The sequence below is a fragment of the Priapulus caudatus genome, unplaced genomic scaffold, assembly GCF_000485595.1.
Source record: "Priapulus caudatus unplaced genomic scaffold, Priapulus_caudatus-5.0.1 Scaffold82, whole genome shotgun sequence".
Lineage (NCBI taxonomy): Eukaryota > Metazoa > Priapulida > Priapulimorpha > Priapulimorphida > Priapulidae > Priapulus > Priapulus caudatus.
Window position 1 is genome coordinate 610,146 of NW_014577143.1, and position 16,661 is coordinate 626,806.

A 16,661-nucleotide genomic window follows, 5' to 3' on the forward strand; every position below is an offset into this window, starting at 1 on the left:
CAAGTGCAGCTCAGGTGCGTAGCGCGCAATATATCTGTAGTCTGTATATACATGATCCGTCCAAGTCGTACAAGTGCAGCTCGGGTGCGTAGCTTGCAATATATCTGTAGTCTGTATATACATGATCCGTCCAAGTCGTACAAGTGCAGCTCAGGTGCGTAGCGCGCAATATATCTGTAGTCTGTATATACATGATCCGTACAAGTCGTACAAGTGCAGCTCGGGTGCGTAGCTTGCAATATATCTGTAGTCTGTATATACATGATCCGTACAAGTCGTACAAGTGCAGCTCGGGTGTGTAGTAGTCCCAGTGCCTGTAGTCGTACATGATCTGTATAAGTCATACATGTAGTTTACATGTAGTAGTACAAGTCATACAAGTGCAGCTCAGGTGCGTAGCTTGCAATATATCTGTAGTCTGTATATACATGATCTGTACAAATCATACAAGTGCAGCTCGGGTGTGTAGCGTCCGATACTGTTATATTATCCGGAGTGTATAGTATAGATATATATAATATCATATAATATACGTGATATAATCTCATTCATCTAGATATAATCTCTTACATAATATCATACGTATAATAATATACATATGATATCTATATTATACACTCCTGATATTATTAGCATGATGGTTAGGATTATATGCGTATGCGCTGATGGAAAATAAAAATAAATCGTTTCCTGTCTGCTAACATACTGGTTATGTCCAGTAGTTTTACAGATACTTACTCTGTGTGACAATATATATCATACATGTAGTGATAAGACACGTTGCATACGGAAATGAGCCGCTTGCTGTACGGTGGGTGATGTTATATTTCTGAAGCCATGTGCCATGAGTTTGTTCGCCCCATGTTGTTTCATTTCAATGTAGCGCAGGCGTTGTCAGTATTTCAAATGGAGACGGCTGTCACGGTAACGGCTCAGGCATATCCTAATTCGCTACTCCTCTTTTTATGGCGCAGTTAGATTCAGAGGTGCATGACAAGTGTGTCACAGTCATGTGATGTTTTTGTTGCATCGTCTCGTGTGCGTTTCAGTGACTTGTCCTGCTGGGACGTTCAGCGAGGGAGAGCAGTGCACACCGTGCTCGATCGGTACATACCAGGATGGAGTCAACCAGCTCGTCTGTAAACCCTGCCCCGTCGGTAGAACCACCCGCTCCATGTTCAGCAAGAGCATAGACGCCTGCATCGGTAAAAGCAGATTCCTTTTAGCTAGATTGCCGTTTAATTCTTGCTTAATTATTAAGCTATATATTTTTGTTTGAATTCCAATTCGAAGAGAGAGAATATTTCCATAACTATATGTATAATATATGTTTCAAAGAGCATATATCCTCACGTTGAAAGATGTCTTTTTCAATACAATATATATTTCAAAGAAAATATATCCTTTCGTTGAAAGATGTCTTTTTCAATATAATATATATTTCAAAGCGAAAATATCCATTTGTTGAAAGATGTATATTCCGTGAACATGCAAACGTACTATTACTATGAAAAGTTCAAAATTCGTTACCACTTTAGAGGAGAGTCACATATAAATGTCTTGATTGTCTATTAAGATGATCATAATCTGATCAAGATGGAACCGATATTCTTGCTTGCAGGACTCTGTCCGAGAGGGTATTTCTCAGGGACGGGTCTTCCTCCGTGTGATCCGTGTCCGTTCAATACGTACGGGTCCGATGTGGGATCGACACAATGCAGCGAATGCCCACCGAAAACCTTCACAGCGGTCGTTGGTTCTCTGTCGTGCAGTGGTGAGTAATGACGTCTGTTCTGTAGTTCTAAAATTATGCCTTATAAAGTTATATATTAATTCATGGGCAGCGCTAAGTAATGGCAACATGTTAGAGACACCTGTCTCTTCTCTCTCTATGTCTCTTTCTCTTGCTCTCTTAATATATGTGTGTGTGTGCGTGTGTGCATGTGTGTGTAAGTATCTATCTGTGTACATATTTAGTATATTCCCAATGGCAACTTGGCCTTATCGAATCAGGCATTGGTGTGTGTGTGTGTGCGTGCGTGCGTGTTCGTGCGCGTGTGCGTGTGTGTGTGCGTGAGCGTGCGCGTGCGTACGTGCGCGCGTGTGTGTGTCTGAGTAGTGTTGGCACTATCTCTTCCTCTCTCTGCAGTGCCATGCGCCCCGGGCACTTACTCGGATACGGGCCTGGCGCCGTGCCAACCCTGCAGACGCGACTTCTACCAGAACCTCGCCGGCAACAAATTCTGCAACGAGTGTCCGGCTCTCACATCGACAGAGAGTTCTGGAGCTATGAGCATCGCCCAGTGTTACCTGAAAGGTAGGCACCGTCCGTCCACACTGCCCCTGTCCTAGGTCCAGTGTTACCTGAAAGGTAGGCACCATCTGTTCACACTGCCCCTGTCCTGAGTCCAGTGTTACCTGAAAGGTAGGCACCATCTGTTCAGACTGCCCCTGCCCTGAGCCCAGTGTTACCTGAAAGGTAGGCACCATTGTCCACACTGCCCCTGTCCTGAGTCCAGTGTTACGTGAAAGGTAGGCATCGTCTTTCACACTGCACCTGCCCTGAGTCAGGTGTTACCTGAAAGGTAGGCACCATCGTCCACACTGCACCTGCCCTGAGTCCAGTGTTACCTGAAAGGTAGGCACCATCTGTTCACACTGCCCCTGTCCTGAGTCCAGTGTTACCTGAAAGGTAGGCACCATCGTCCACACTGCACCTGCCCTGAGTCCAGTGTTACCTGAAAGGTAGGCACCATCTGTTCAGACTGCCACTGCCCTGAACATGTGTATACATGTGTGTACGTGTGTGTGTGCAGGTATCGAGTACAAGCCGCAGTGGGCCTCCGGCGAGCCGCCCGTCTCTGTGCCGTCACAGTCTCAAGACAACGGCTTTGGTGTCATCATCAGGCATTACGACGTTCGCGACTTCAATTTCTGCATCACCAAGTGTCAGGAGATCAACTACCCGGTGTGCGTCGGAGTCGACTTCAGGTACTGCTGCTGCCCCTAGTTACGGTTCTACTGCACTATGTTCTCCTCTATTTACTGCTGCTCCATTATACTAGGCAGTGGAAGGCGGGAGAGTGATGGTAATTCATTCCAGAATGTGCGCTGTTAGTGGGTGAGATGGTGTAACTTCAGTGACGTAAACGCGTGTGTGCGTGTGGAAGCTATACATGTGCACGATACTACGGAATAATATCAATATCGATGTGTCCATGGTAAATTTACCGCATAATACTACTGTGTTTGTGTTAGGTGTGCATGTTTGTTTGCATGCTGGTATCTTATAGTAATATGACATGTGTAATGTCATCGCAGTGAAAATATTGCTGTAGAATTCGATGTGCATGTCAATATCACATATCTATACATCTGTGGGAATTTTTCAGCCAATCTTATGGATGTGACTTACTGAGCTTGAGAGCACGATACACGTCCAACTACTTGTACCAGTCAGACACCGGCTCTCCATTCCTGCGCCCGTTTGGTGAGTTTGCTTCATTGGGATCGCATTTAAACACAGCATTTAGATTTGTATTAAAATGTTCTGTGCACCATTAGGAAATCGTGAAAAATTACGTAGTAACCATGCCATCATGTCTCTGACGTCATCAGTAAATGTGTGTTTAAAGGGCCACGACTCACTACACACACACGTGGACAATCAAAACGCTCTATAAGTTTACAGGCATCGGTATATGGAGAAATAAGCATGTACAGAGGTGGCACCTAGTGTTAGCCATCGACTACAAATGAAAAATATCAATGAAATTTCGCATTAAACCTTGAGTGCACCCTTAAATGCTGTATTTATATTTGTATGCATGTAGTGAATATTTTTTTATGTTCTGAAACTTTCGATCGTTGGATGAGCAGACGTTTAATATTTAGTATGTATTAGTATTTCTGAAACGTAGCAACCACTGTGGCATCCACGGTTGGGTTTCACGCCGTGAGCGGTGGCTGGCTTGCTGCGCTGCTCACGTCTCTGCGCTGTTCACAGATGGAGACTACGTTTGCGCTCGACAGCAGGCGAACATGCAGTGTGCAACCAGCAACGAGGTGCTGTCCCTGCAGTCTCTGAGACTCGTGGATATCAACACATATGACTGGGTGCAGAAGTGTCAGGCGGTGCCCTACTCGGGGCCTGCGTGCGCGATCGAAGACATCGCTTTCAAAGTATGCGGTTTGCACGTGTTACACTCTTTGGGTTATAGAATTGGCTTGCTCTCCACAGTCAGATGATATTTTCACATCCTTTTGTTAACTTTACAATAAATATTATATAATTATATATCTGTCCCTGAATAGAATTTACATGCATACTGGCCTCACCAAATTATGAGGAGGAACACATGAAATATATTTTGTAGATCTCTTCTATATGTTGTTCCGTGATTATACAATCGATAAGTTTATTTCGATAACCTCATGTCTAGCTGATTTTACTATTTGAGAAGGCAAGATTATATATAAACTTCGTATAACTCATGTAATTACAGGTACAAAACGAATGTCAGGGTAGATCAGCCTGTTCGTTCATCAACCCCTGTGCTGACACGAAAACCTATCTGGAGGTAGTGATGGACTGTGTCGGTAAGTATGTTAGTCGATGCTCAACTCATTAAGAGACGTTGTGCTCATGAGCTTGATAGATTTCGCTGAGAACCTTCCAGAGTGTCTCAACCTCGAGCTCAAACTATAACCTAGCATTGAGTTCTTTGATAGACTTTCAGTGAGCAAAATGCAAGCACGTCTACGAGATATATCTACCTATCTATTATTTACCATCGCTTTTTTTGTAATGTGCTTCCGTCCGCTTATTGGCACGTTGTTTTCGGCGGACCTTAATCGTACTGAACTTGCTGCTGCAGAAAACCCGTGCACTAGAGGGCCCGCGTGTAGCAACGGAGGCACTTGTTACTTTGCGAACCACAAAGTGCGCTGCCAGTGTGGACCCGGCTGGGAGGGAGAGTTCTGTGATAGCAGACAGCAACCATGCGCTTCATCGCCCTGCTTCTATGGCGGCTCTTGTCGCAACACGAACGACGGATACGCCTGCAATTGTCCCGCTGGTATGTGTGCTTCACTACTTTACGATTGCACGGTCTGTTCATCATTCAGTGGACTGCGTTAGTTACTGTAGTGCTCATTGTTTAATTAATTAGTTAATTAATTAGTTGACGAATACTCTGGCAATGCTTAGTATTATTACTATAGTTAGCAGACAACTGTAACCATTGAACATGATGTCGTACGGCGGTGCAGAGTTGTAGACGTCTTTCCTTCTCATAGAATCTTCTTTCCGTTGAAGCAATGTAGTTGTTGTGTATTTTAGGTCATTTTAGTACTCCATTCTGATATAAAGTATGAAAACTGGCTGCAACTTGTGGACGTTGACGTTTGTTTAACCTAGTGCCTAATACCTAATGCCTAATATCTAATACCTAATGCCTTTGCTCCAAAGGTTTTGAGGGTGCACGCTGTGAGGTGGCGCCTGACTATTGCCGAAATAACCGGTGTGCAAACGGCACCTGCCTCAGCTTAGATGGCGACTACGTCTGCATCTGTAAGCAAGGCTTCAGTGGAAAGTTGTAAGTTCGATCAGATAAACATCCGTAACATCGGCTTCAAGCTGACACGTGTATTTATATTATACTACTATTAATATACTTATATTATATACTCATTATATTATAATTGTATTATAATATCTATGTTTGTTTTTATAGTCAAGTCTTGAGCGTGTGCATGCATGTAAGCGAAAGATGTTAGATTCAGATTCACAATAAAAAATGTGTAATGCTTGAGAAGATGGAGGACGATTGCACAGTATATGATAGAGCGGTTTCTGCTTGCGTATAAATTGTCATCTATGTTGTTCCAGCTGTGACCACAGTGATGATCACCCGTGCAGCGGCTCCCATAGTCCGTGCATAAATGGTCGATGTGAGGCACTAGCGGATGGCCAGTACAAGTGCCAGTGCAATCCTGGCTGGACTGGCAGGACATGCAACATTAACATCGGTAAATTGCTTCATGACGCGTCAATATCAGTGTCTGTATTTGGTCCATTTCATTGACCTAATAATTTTTAATATATTACAAATTATATATAACTATATAATAATTATATATTATATATAATATATATATATATATATATATTATATTGACTTATTAACATCAATAAGTTATTGTATTAACATTTAAATGTAGTTTTTTCTCTCAAAAATAACCCGTAAAATTCACCGACGAAATCCTTTATCGCAGATGACTGCCTCGATCAGCCGTGCGTCGGCAACGCCACCTGTAGGGACGAAGTCGAGTCGTACGCGTGTCACTGTCCGGCGGGCAAGACGGGGCCGCGCTGCGAGTCGTACATCAGCGTGTGCGTGAACCGACCGTGCAGGAATGGCGGCATCTGCGTCGACGACGACCGAGGTTTCACCTGCTTCTGCGAGGAGGGTTTCACAGGTATGCCGCCGCACAACGTATTAGCCAGCGAGCCGTGCAGCTGTGATTTGCATGGTCAGTTTTGAAACTGCACGGCCAAAACTGTATAGCGCGGCCTAAAATATTGATCTAAAGCCGTGTACATTTGTAAAATTGCACTCCCAAATATTTTTTCTGCACTCCCACAATACTCATTCCTGGCTAATACTCTGCCGCTGTGCGCTCGTAACTTCATCCTGAACTTCACGAGCAAAAATCACACTCGAAAAAGTTCCACTCTAAGTGTCGAATCATCGATCATTTGAGCAAAGTTGCGATGCATAACTTTGAAAGTAGATGGACTTGTTTGTAGTGGCGCCACCGTCGTTATAAGCAATGATACAGTCGTTAGTTTTAAATCATTTAAAAAAATTGAAAATATTCTAATAAATATTGAGCAATTAAATTTTTAATGTAACGCAATTTAAACTTATGTTAACTGAAAATATGCAAGGAACCTAGAGTTATGTGTCCCTTTAACTGTATCTGTAATGTTCTTGACTATATCTGTAACGTTTCTGACTATATCTGTAATGTTCCTGACTGTATCTGTAACGTTCCTAACTGCGTCCGTAACATACCATCATCGTGATAACCTCACGCCAGATGGCGCTGTAATTAATTTCCGCTCCCCCCGCGTGTTGCAGGCGTGCTGTGTGAGAGTGCAGTCGACGGGTGCGCGCGCGTTCCGTGTCGCAATGGCGGCCGCTGCTCGTCGACGCGCGGCGGCTACCGCTGCCAGTGCCTCGCTGGATTCTCCGGCGCAGACTGCCAGCACAACGTCGACGACTGCGCGGGGGGCAGGAGCCGCTGCGCGAACGGGGCGTGCGTCGACGGGTTACACTCCTACTCCTGCAAGTGCCAGCCCGGATTCACAGGTAACGCCACCTGGTGCACGACTCGCAAAGCTTTTTGACGGATTTTGTAGTCTTGCTTTGTGAAGGATTGTGGTAGTCTTTCGGCGGTTTTTTCTAAAGGACTGCAGATTATATTTCGGCGCTTGGTTTTTCGGCGCGTCGATTTTCGGGCGAGGTCACTGATGCTCGCATGTTTTTTTTGGCAGGCGAGTTCTGCGAGTCGGCACTGGACATGTGCGCGTCGAATCCGTGTGGTGGCAAGGCGAGGCGGTGTGTCGGTCTCATCAACGACTATCTGTGTGACTGTGAACCGGGCTATGGTGGCAAGCACTGCCAGGTTCGTACTCCATACGCGATGACTCATCGTTATCGTTATTAATACAGGGTTCGTAGCGGGTCTTCCAAAGTCTTATAAGTACTTATTTTGCCAAAAATAAAATAAGGGCCCTTATTAGTACTTATTTTTGGTGAAATCTTAGAAAAGTACTTAATAGTCCTTATTTTTTGCCAAAGGACCATTTTTCAACATTTTCTGTGTAGAATTTCGGCGAAACGGCTTTATATAAATATTATAGTGTACTTTAATAGTCGGTGATCTATCAGAAATCGCGTAAAAAAGTCTTATTTTGGCCTCCAGAAAGGGTCTTATAAGTCCTTATTTCAACATGTGTCTTACTACCATGAACCCTGTAATAGTAGTGTTCTCATGGTGAACGGATGTAGTGGTGTTTAGTGGTTTAATTGTTCTTTACACCAGGTAACATATATATATCACCGAGTGGCGTCTCACGAATTGTACGTGAATTCATACTAGTGTTGTATAATGTTTGGAACTATACTGTGTGTGTTGTACTGTGCACGTGTGTGCATTGGTGCATGTGCGTGTGTTTATGCATGCATATATATCTATATATACATTTATATATAATATATATGTATATATATATATATATCTTGACTGTACCTATAATGTATATATCTCTTAATCTCTAGCTATAATATATATATATATATATATCTTTTCATGTGTGCGGCACAGGTTCAGGTGAGCCCGTGTGAGAAGTCGCCTTGCAAGAATGGCGGCACGTGCCAGCAGGAGGGTCAGCTATTCTCCTGCGCATGTCCAGAGGGCTGGGCGGGGTCGACGTGCCAGCAGTTGGTGAGCATGTGTCGCGGCCACCCGTGCGCACGCGGCGCCCCCTGCATCGATCTCTTCCAGGACTATTACTGCGTGTACGTATCCAACGAAGCGACCTTTCACCCTGGTTCATGCCAAAGTGATGTTTTTAATTTCGTATCGTAGACCCTATGAAAAACGAACTTTGGTTTTCTGTTCTTCTTCATTCCAGTTGATATTACAAGAAAATATTTTGATGCAGATTATCTGGAAGGTGCCATGTATGACATATTCTTAGAATTCCGATGTGCCAGTCTCCATAAATATCCACGGATTCACCATGTCCTTAATCCATGGGGCACCAGTCTTCCTTTTTTTTATAATAAATAAATACTGAAATATCAGTTTTTAAATCTGTTACATTTATCATTTTTGCTACGTTTATCTTTACTGAAAAATACCACTACCATAAAAAACTACCACTGTACTGCAACATACGTTTTTAGATCCGTTACATATTTTATTATTTACATCCTTTTACCTATAATTTTTCAGATGCCCTGAGGGCACTGCGGGCAAAAGCTGTCGAGACGAGTTCAGCGCAGATCCGTGTGCAGGCGATCCCTGTCTGAACAAGGGTACCTGCATGACGAAGGAGCAGGGCTTCCAGTGCCTGTGTGCTCCAGGTAAGTCTGGGCTGCAATAAGGGCAGCTGCACAGGGGCAGCAACACTCTCTAGCAAACTAATATTAGCTAGCAACACTACTCGTACAAGGATTATTCATTTATTTTATTATAGAATAATAGAGAATCATAGAGAATAATATTGAGTAATTTTAGCGCTACCTGAATTTTACAAGCTTTGCATTTGTAGATGTGCTTAAAACTAAATGAAACGGTTATAATCGCTGTTGCTATATGACTATTATAAACGCGATATCAGCTAAAGAACGAGCATACATACAAAAGTATACGTATTAGGTATATGCCTTCGTGATTGTTTGATACTATACCGTACTGTTTGTCAACGTGAAGGCTTCGACGGTGTCGTCTGCCAATACGTGTCGAACACCTGTGAGTCGTCACCGTGCAAGAATGGCGGAGTATGTCAGGACACCGATCATGGCTTCAACTGCAGCTGCCCGGCAGGTACGCACTCACCTGCACACGCTCGTTAACTGTCGCACTCACCTGCACACGCTCGTTAACTGTCATCGTGATGCACCTCGTTAACCTCAACGTCCGAACAGCTAAGTTGACGATGACATTTCCTGTGGTTTTCGTGCAGGTCTCCTGTATTCGGGGTTTGGTGATATAAGATCTAAATGTCGATATTCGTGATTTTACGAAGATGCACCTGCACCTGGAAGCAGTGTAATTAATACACATCTTCTGATTTATACCTGTATTTTCACCTGTCCATTGCTCTGCCGGTGGATAAGGTACGTGGTGCATCTTGAGTGCCAGACTTTCCTCATTTATCTGACATACACCCAACCTGCAAGTCCCTGCTAAAAATTCCAACGTAGAAACAAGTCAAAATGTCAAACAGTTGGAACAGAGTCTAGACACACTTCTAATAATAGCAAGGCTTATTTCAACACTGAGTGACTGACTCGATAAAATGTCGTTACAGATTTCATGGGCTCGACCTGTGAAGAGATAGTGAACGACTGTGACAAACACGACTGTCCAGCCAACGCCATCTGCCTAGATGGAATCGAAGAGTACTTCTGCACCTGTCCGTTCAACTTCACTGGCCCCAACTGTGACAAACGTGAGTATGGATAGCATATATCCAGTCCTAGTAGAATGCACTGTAGTCATATAGTAAGTGCTTTTGCTTTGCCAGCTATGCCGTAGGAAGTACATAACGGTGTGAGAACACACACATATTACCATTCTACAAAGTGTGATGATACATCATTTAAACTGTGTGTCCTAATTTTCTTCGGACTAACTTCGCAGTAAATCATAATTAACCCATCTCGCTCTTTATTATGCTACCAACTTCTGCATACGAATGATTTTTTTTTTACGAACGTGAAAAACGGTCGGGGCATGATTAATAAATAAGCTGATATCGATTTTGTATTTGCGGTATTAACGGCTTCAACACGTCCGCAAAAAAATTGAATTGAAATTAAATTGAAATTGAAAATATTTTCAATTTTTTTTTTTTAATTTGGTTTTAATTTTTAATAATAACTAAAGCTTTTAATTTAATTTTTAACTCTAATTACATCCACAGCCGTCAACCCACACTATGACCTGTCGTTCTTCGATGAGTCCAAGACGGCGAGTGCTAGCCTTAAGTTTCCCTTCGAGCTACGCTCCACCCAGCTGACCGTGGCGATGTGGGTGCGGTTCCCAACCTTCGACATTCACGGAACGTTCTTCACTATGTTCCGCATCCCGTGAGTGAGAGATAGATGATTACGGCACGCAGTGTGGCGTTCGTGTTGGTGTCGCGACTTAATTGTAGTAGTGAACGTTTACGAAATTGTCTTTAGTGTAATATCTACTTGCACCACACAGTAGCATTGCATGCTTGTTAAATGCATCGTCTCCTTCTATGACTCAGTAGCAGTAAACTTCGAGCAGACTACCTATATTCCTTAGCAGAATATTTACACAATTCTGTAATGATAACATATATATATACACAGTTCACTATATACTAGCTTCACGTGTTAGAGTACGTATGTTCTAGCTCCGTGCGTTACGATGAGCACGCCACACGCACACAAACACACCCGCTCTCTCTCTCTCTCGCTTTCTCTCTCTCTCTTTCTCTCTCTTTCTCTCTCTCTCTCTTTCTTTCTTTCTCTCTCTCTCTCTCTCTCTCTCTCTCTCTCTCTCGCAGACACAGACTCACTCTCACACACACAGCTAGTAGTAGGTTCACACGTTATAGTAATCACACCACACACTCACTCTCACACTCTACACACGTCTTTCTCATATATATAATATCATTTATAATCAAACACACGCACACAGCTTCATGCATTATGCTAAGCATGCCACGCACTCACGCGTTAAGTATGTACACGTTAAGCATGCCACGCACTCACGCGTTAAGTATATAGACGCCACACACACTCTATCTTTCTCTATATCTTCCGCAGCCTTCCCAACAGCCTCGTCGGCAAGAAGGAGGTGATGCACGTCAGCGCGGACAACCTGTACGTCAGCTTCTGGCCGGACGAGCCGCCGCTGCTCGTCGACTTCCGCCGCAACAAGCAGACGCCTCGCCTGCTCAACAACGGACAGTGGCACCACGTCGTCTTCACGTGGCAGTCCGTGCCGGGACACTACGCGGTCGTCGTCGACGGAGAGACGTTCGCCGAGGGAGAGGGACTGGGAAGCGGACGCTCGCTGCCGCCCTAGTAAGTGTGGTGGAGCGCGTGGGGGGTGGGGGGGGGTGGATGATGGCTGTCGCGAGGGGTTAATAGGGTGTAGTAAGTAGTAGAGGGTAGTAAGGGGTAGTGAGTAGTAGTGTCTGCTGTTCAGAGGGGGGTAGTAAGTTGTAGAGCGTTTGCTGTCGTGAGGGGGTAGTGAGGAATAGAGTGTTTGCTGTCGTGAGGGGGTAGTAAGTTGTAGAGTGTTTGCTGTAACGAGTGGGTAGTGAGGAATAGAGTGTTTGCTGTCGTGAGGGGTTAGTAGGGGATAGTTAGTAGTAGTGTTTGCTGTCTGTAGAAATTAAGCAGAGAGAATGAGCTGGCATTGCGTGGACGATTCAATATGGTTATCATGCTGGTTGGGTTGAATAGTTTCATTGTTTTCTCGAGAAAATATGTATAGCTATCTGTAACCGTGTGTTATGTGCTGTGCTAGTTCTTTCAGAAACCATTATTTTTGTTTCTACAACGAACTTCCCACTTGTCCAATACTGCGCGCCAAAACAATTTCCTGTTCCTTTGCAGTGCTTGGGTGTCGCTAGGCAACCGCCTCCAGGGAAATGAAAACGCGTTTCGACAAGGTTTCTACGGTCACATCAGCCGGGTGAACGTCTGGAGGAGAGCTCTCGATATTGAAACGGAGATTGTGCCGCAGGTGGGTGTATATAGCTACGTGTTAGGGCGACTTATTTACTCTGGCTTGTGCTATCAACAACAGTTGATATAACTTTATCAATGTACCATCTTTACATTAATAATTAAATAAATTAAATACTATGAATACTTAAGCTAGAGGTTCACACGCAGTACAGTAGGGATAATAAACCGTGATGTTTTCAGGCATCGGGATGCAAGGAAGCACCGGTGATCTTCAACGGACTGGCGCTACGCTGGTCTGGTTACGACAACATTGAAGGCAAGGTGGAGGTTGTACACAATTCTGATTGTGGTTCACTCATCTGCCGCCCAGGCTACGATGGTAGCTTCTGCAATATCACCACAGAAGGTATTTCTGCTGTGTATGGTTTGAAAATGTTTTTCTCGTAGCTCTGGGGTGTAAATTTTGAAGACACTTGTTCAGTGTTTAGGCTAGCAGTATCTGAGCATGTATTCTCACGTACTCCATTCTGCATTTTGTGCTTCGTGGTGTGCTTTGATCATTGTGTGCTTCATTATGTGCTGCAATATGTGCTGCATTTTGTACTGCATTGTGTTCTGTGTTATGTGCGCCATGTACTATGTTATGTGCGCCATGTACTGTGTTGTGTGCGCCATGTACTGTGTTATGTGCGCCATGTACTGTGTTATGTGCGCCATGTGCTGCGTTGTGCGCTGCACTACGTGCTTTGTTATGCACTGGGTTTCACACTCCATCACGTGGTCCATTTTGCCACGACCTTAAACCCTGTCAGAGATCGTTATCCATCAGATTCACGCACCCAAACCCGGCGGTCGACACGACTGCAATGATCGCCGTCGAAACGTCCACCTAGAAGTCCTCTCTAGCTGTGAACCCACAAGGTTGTCGCGTCAATACCCAGGGGCGGATTCAGAGGGTTTGGGTGACCAGTTTCCATAGTTCTAGTCACAGCTAGGGGGGTCCGGGGGCATGCCCCTCGGTAATTTAAAAAAAATTAGGCTATATGTGGTGCATTCTGGTGAATTTTGAGGGTCAATTCTGAAGATGCCCAGCCTGTGACCGGTTTCTGGAAACTGGTGCAAACCGGCCTAAATCCGCGCCTGGATACCCTCCCCTCCCCCACGCGACTGACCGCCGTCCGAAATTCGATTGCAGATAAGATCCCACCGCAGGCCGAGCTGTGTCCGCCGAACATCCGGGTGGTCAGCTCGTTCCGGCAGACGGCGATCGAGTGGCCGGAGCCGCGATTCTTCGACGATCGCGACATCGCCTACCTGAACCAGACGTTCCACTCGCGCGACCTCTTCACGTGGGGCGAGCACGAGGTCACGTACGCCGCCTACGACACGGCCGGAAACGGCGGAACGTGCAGCTTCACGGTCTACGTCATACGTACGTATCGCTCGCACGCCATGACGTGGCGAGTTTACCTAGTTTCACAGTTTTTTATCTAGTTTCCTACTTTACCTAATTTCACAGTTTTTATCTAGTTCCCTAGTTTACCTAATATCACATTTTTTTTATCTAGTTCCCTAGTTTGCCTAGTTTCACAGTTTCCTTAGTTTTCCTAGTTTTACAGTTTCCTTAGTTTCCTAGTTTCCCTAGTTCCCTAGTTTCCATAATTTCACAGCAGAATCTGAGTGACCAGTAGGTGCACGTAGTTGCCCTGTTGATATGCACTAATGGTCACCTCTGTCTCATGTCATGATTAGTGGGGAAGTGGTCACATAGTTGAGTCGACATGCTGATAGAGACACAGCTGTCAATCTTGACTGGTGAACGTGAGAATGTGGAAAATTAACGTGGTAATTTATATATATAGGAAAATGTATGGTTTTGTTGATTTATAGGTAGCCGTACTGCGTATCTACGCACACAAACATCCTTATAAGAGAAGTAACGCAGTAGAATAATTATTGCACTACTTCTTTGTTCTATATCCTGTTGTTGCCTATTAATAATATTACAAAGACTAAACGATGAATACTATGAAGACTGTCTGAACTCTAAACAGGGACATCGATGGCCTACAGTCAAAATTACATTTAAATAAGCCAAGTCTGCTATTCATAGTAGTTCTGCTATTCATATCCATTCTTATTTGATGTTCTCATGTTCATTTCACAGGCGAGCCATGCAAAGAGCCAGAAGTGCCACCAGGTGTCAGGGCAAGCTGCGAGGTCACCGGTCCGAATGGTCAGATGAACTGCTACATCAGTTGTGAGCTTGACGGGCAGCGATTCCCACAGCCACTCCCCGCTTTCTACACGTGCGGCACGGACGGCATCTGGCGGCCGAATCGCGGCATTGCCAACAAGCTCACCTACCCTAGCTGCACGAGTGAGTGTTTGATTGTCGGTACTGCCTAAATCACTGTCGAGAAAACAAATTATACATGTCTACATGCGCAGGCGCGCGCATACACATGTGCGTGCGTGCGTGTATGCCTGCGTACGTGCGTGCCTGTGTGCGTGCCTGCGTGCGTGCATAGTTGTGGGAATTCGTGCGTGCGTGTGCGTGCATGTGTTTGCATGCGTGTATAAGTATCCATACGTATCTGCGTGGCTATCCCATTCGACAGCTGCCATCCCCATCACAGCAATACGAAACAATCCAATATCGAAAACTCTACCTACACGATATCCAGGCAACGTTCTCCACATGACCTCGCGCGATCACGCTTTCTCCCCATTGTCGCGCAGACACGAGCAAGCCGGACTCCGAGATCATGTTCCGCATGAACTACCGCGGCGCGGACGGATGCTCGCCGGACCTCACCGCGACGATTAAGGCGGCGGTGACGGGCCGCGTGCGCGAGATCAACGAGGGGGCGCCGCTGTGCCGCGAGCCGAGCTGTCCGTCGATGGGCATCGAGGTGGCGTGCATCACGGCGCGGAACGGAGCCGTGTTCTCCGCCACCGGCAGCTTCATCGCCCGGGGCTGCGCGGCGCGCGGATCATAGCGGGAGCGATAAGCAAGAGCCGTAAGGCGGTGCGATGGAATGATTACCTGCAGCATAATGATTACCGAGTTATAAAGCGTAGCTAATTAGAAAAAAAAGTAGAAGAGCCTAACAGCACCGGTGCAGCGCAGCCGAACGCGGCGCGCGCTGACGCGCCCCACCACGACCGCGCTCTCATCGAACTGCGCTTGCGTGAGTCATCATCGTCGTCACCCCTGCGCAACGACGCCGTGGCGAAGGCAGTGGCGCTTGAGACGCGGATGTTCCGCTAAGGATGCTCTGTTGTTTATCTAGATTGTTTACGAGGCGTACTGAATTATGGTTGAAATTTCATGGAGAAAAAGTGTAGGGTTTGTAATTCGGCACTGCCCTATATTGTCATGGTGTAGTGTGTGTGTGTGTGTGCGTGCGTACGTGTGTGCATGCGTGCGTGGGGTGCATAGTACTTTTTAATTATTACTTCTCCTGGCCAGTAAAGATCGTCACATTTAATCACAGCATAATTTACGGAAAATTACCCGGAAGACAGTTTCTCATGCTTCCACGTCTGCATCAATTTTCTGTGATTCTTGCAGTGTACTATATAACGGCATTCGTATGTGTTTTCAGTGGCCTGTGCGGAAGGCATGTACTACCACACAGGGTCCGGGGAGTGCAGGGACTGCCCGCGCGGAACCTACCAGCAGCAGCAGGAACAGACCGAGTGCGTGCCGTGCCCGCAGATCAACGGGCGTCCGAGCACGCGCACGGACTGGGATCACCGACAGCAGCATGTGTTACGGTAAACACCGCCATCTCGCTACATGTAACCGTGGCAACGAGGTGCAGTGACCTGTCGGAAATAAGCATTGGCGCGAAATTCCCTGGGGTGTTCCGCCGCGATGCATGGATGGATCTGCAATTGCATAGTTATCAGCGTGCCTGCACCAATGTGTATCTGTTGCCGGTTAGCCGGTGAAAATATAACTGCATATAGTATAATATGTATATATGTGTAAATATATATGTATATATATGTATATTATGTGTATATATATATGTATATTGCTGCGTTCACACGAGGAGTTTGTTATATGGTATGTTGTTGTATGTATGTTGTTGTTGTTGTTTGTTGTATGTATGCATGTATGTTGTATATAGTATGATTGTAAATACATATATACAACAATATAGTATTGAATAG

General features: G+C 45.3%; 1 protein-coding gene across 1 annotated transcript in view; it reads left to right on the forward strand.

Annotated features, from left to right (window-relative positions):
• The window catches only part of LOC106804646, a 69,341-nt gene that overhangs the window by 35,039 nt on the left and 17,641 nt on the right, over positions 1-16,661 (forward strand). The window contains exons 23-48 of the mRNA XM_014805913.1: positions 5-14; positions 1,050-1,205; positions 1,622-1,774; positions 2,150-2,317; positions 2,817-2,991; positions 3,393-3,490; positions 4,007-4,182; positions 4,506-4,599; positions 4,878-5,078; positions 5,471-5,597; positions 5,891-6,030; positions 6,277-6,480; positions 7,146-7,376; positions 7,562-7,692; positions 8,395-8,588; positions 9,028-9,158; positions 9,508-9,621; positions 10,109-10,249; positions 10,724-10,889; positions 11,604-11,864; positions 12,402-12,531; positions 12,717-12,882; positions 13,672-13,908; positions 14,644-14,856; positions 15,219-15,448; positions 16,088-16,259. Coding sequence (XP_014661399.1) covers positions 5-14; positions 1,050-1,205; positions 1,622-1,774; positions 2,150-2,317; positions 2,817-2,991; positions 3,393-3,490; positions 4,007-4,182; positions 4,506-4,599; positions 4,878-5,078; positions 5,471-5,597; positions 5,891-6,030; positions 6,277-6,480; positions 7,146-7,376; positions 7,562-7,692; positions 8,395-8,588; positions 9,028-9,158; positions 9,508-9,621; positions 10,109-10,249; positions 10,724-10,889; positions 11,604-11,864; positions 12,402-12,531; positions 12,717-12,882; positions 13,672-13,908; positions 14,644-14,856; positions 15,219-15,448; positions 16,088-16,259 — 4,219 coding nt within the window. The remainder of the gene's footprint in view (positions 1-4; positions 15-1,049; positions 1,206-1,621; positions 1,775-2,149; positions 2,318-2,816; positions 2,992-3,392; positions 3,491-4,006; positions 4,183-4,505; positions 4,600-4,877; positions 5,079-5,470; positions 5,598-5,890; positions 6,031-6,276; positions 6,481-7,145; positions 7,377-7,561; positions 7,693-8,394; positions 8,589-9,027; positions 9,159-9,507; positions 9,622-10,108; positions 10,250-10,723; positions 10,890-11,603; positions 11,865-12,401; positions 12,532-12,716; positions 12,883-13,671; positions 13,909-14,643; positions 14,857-15,218; positions 15,449-16,087; positions 16,260-16,661) is intronic.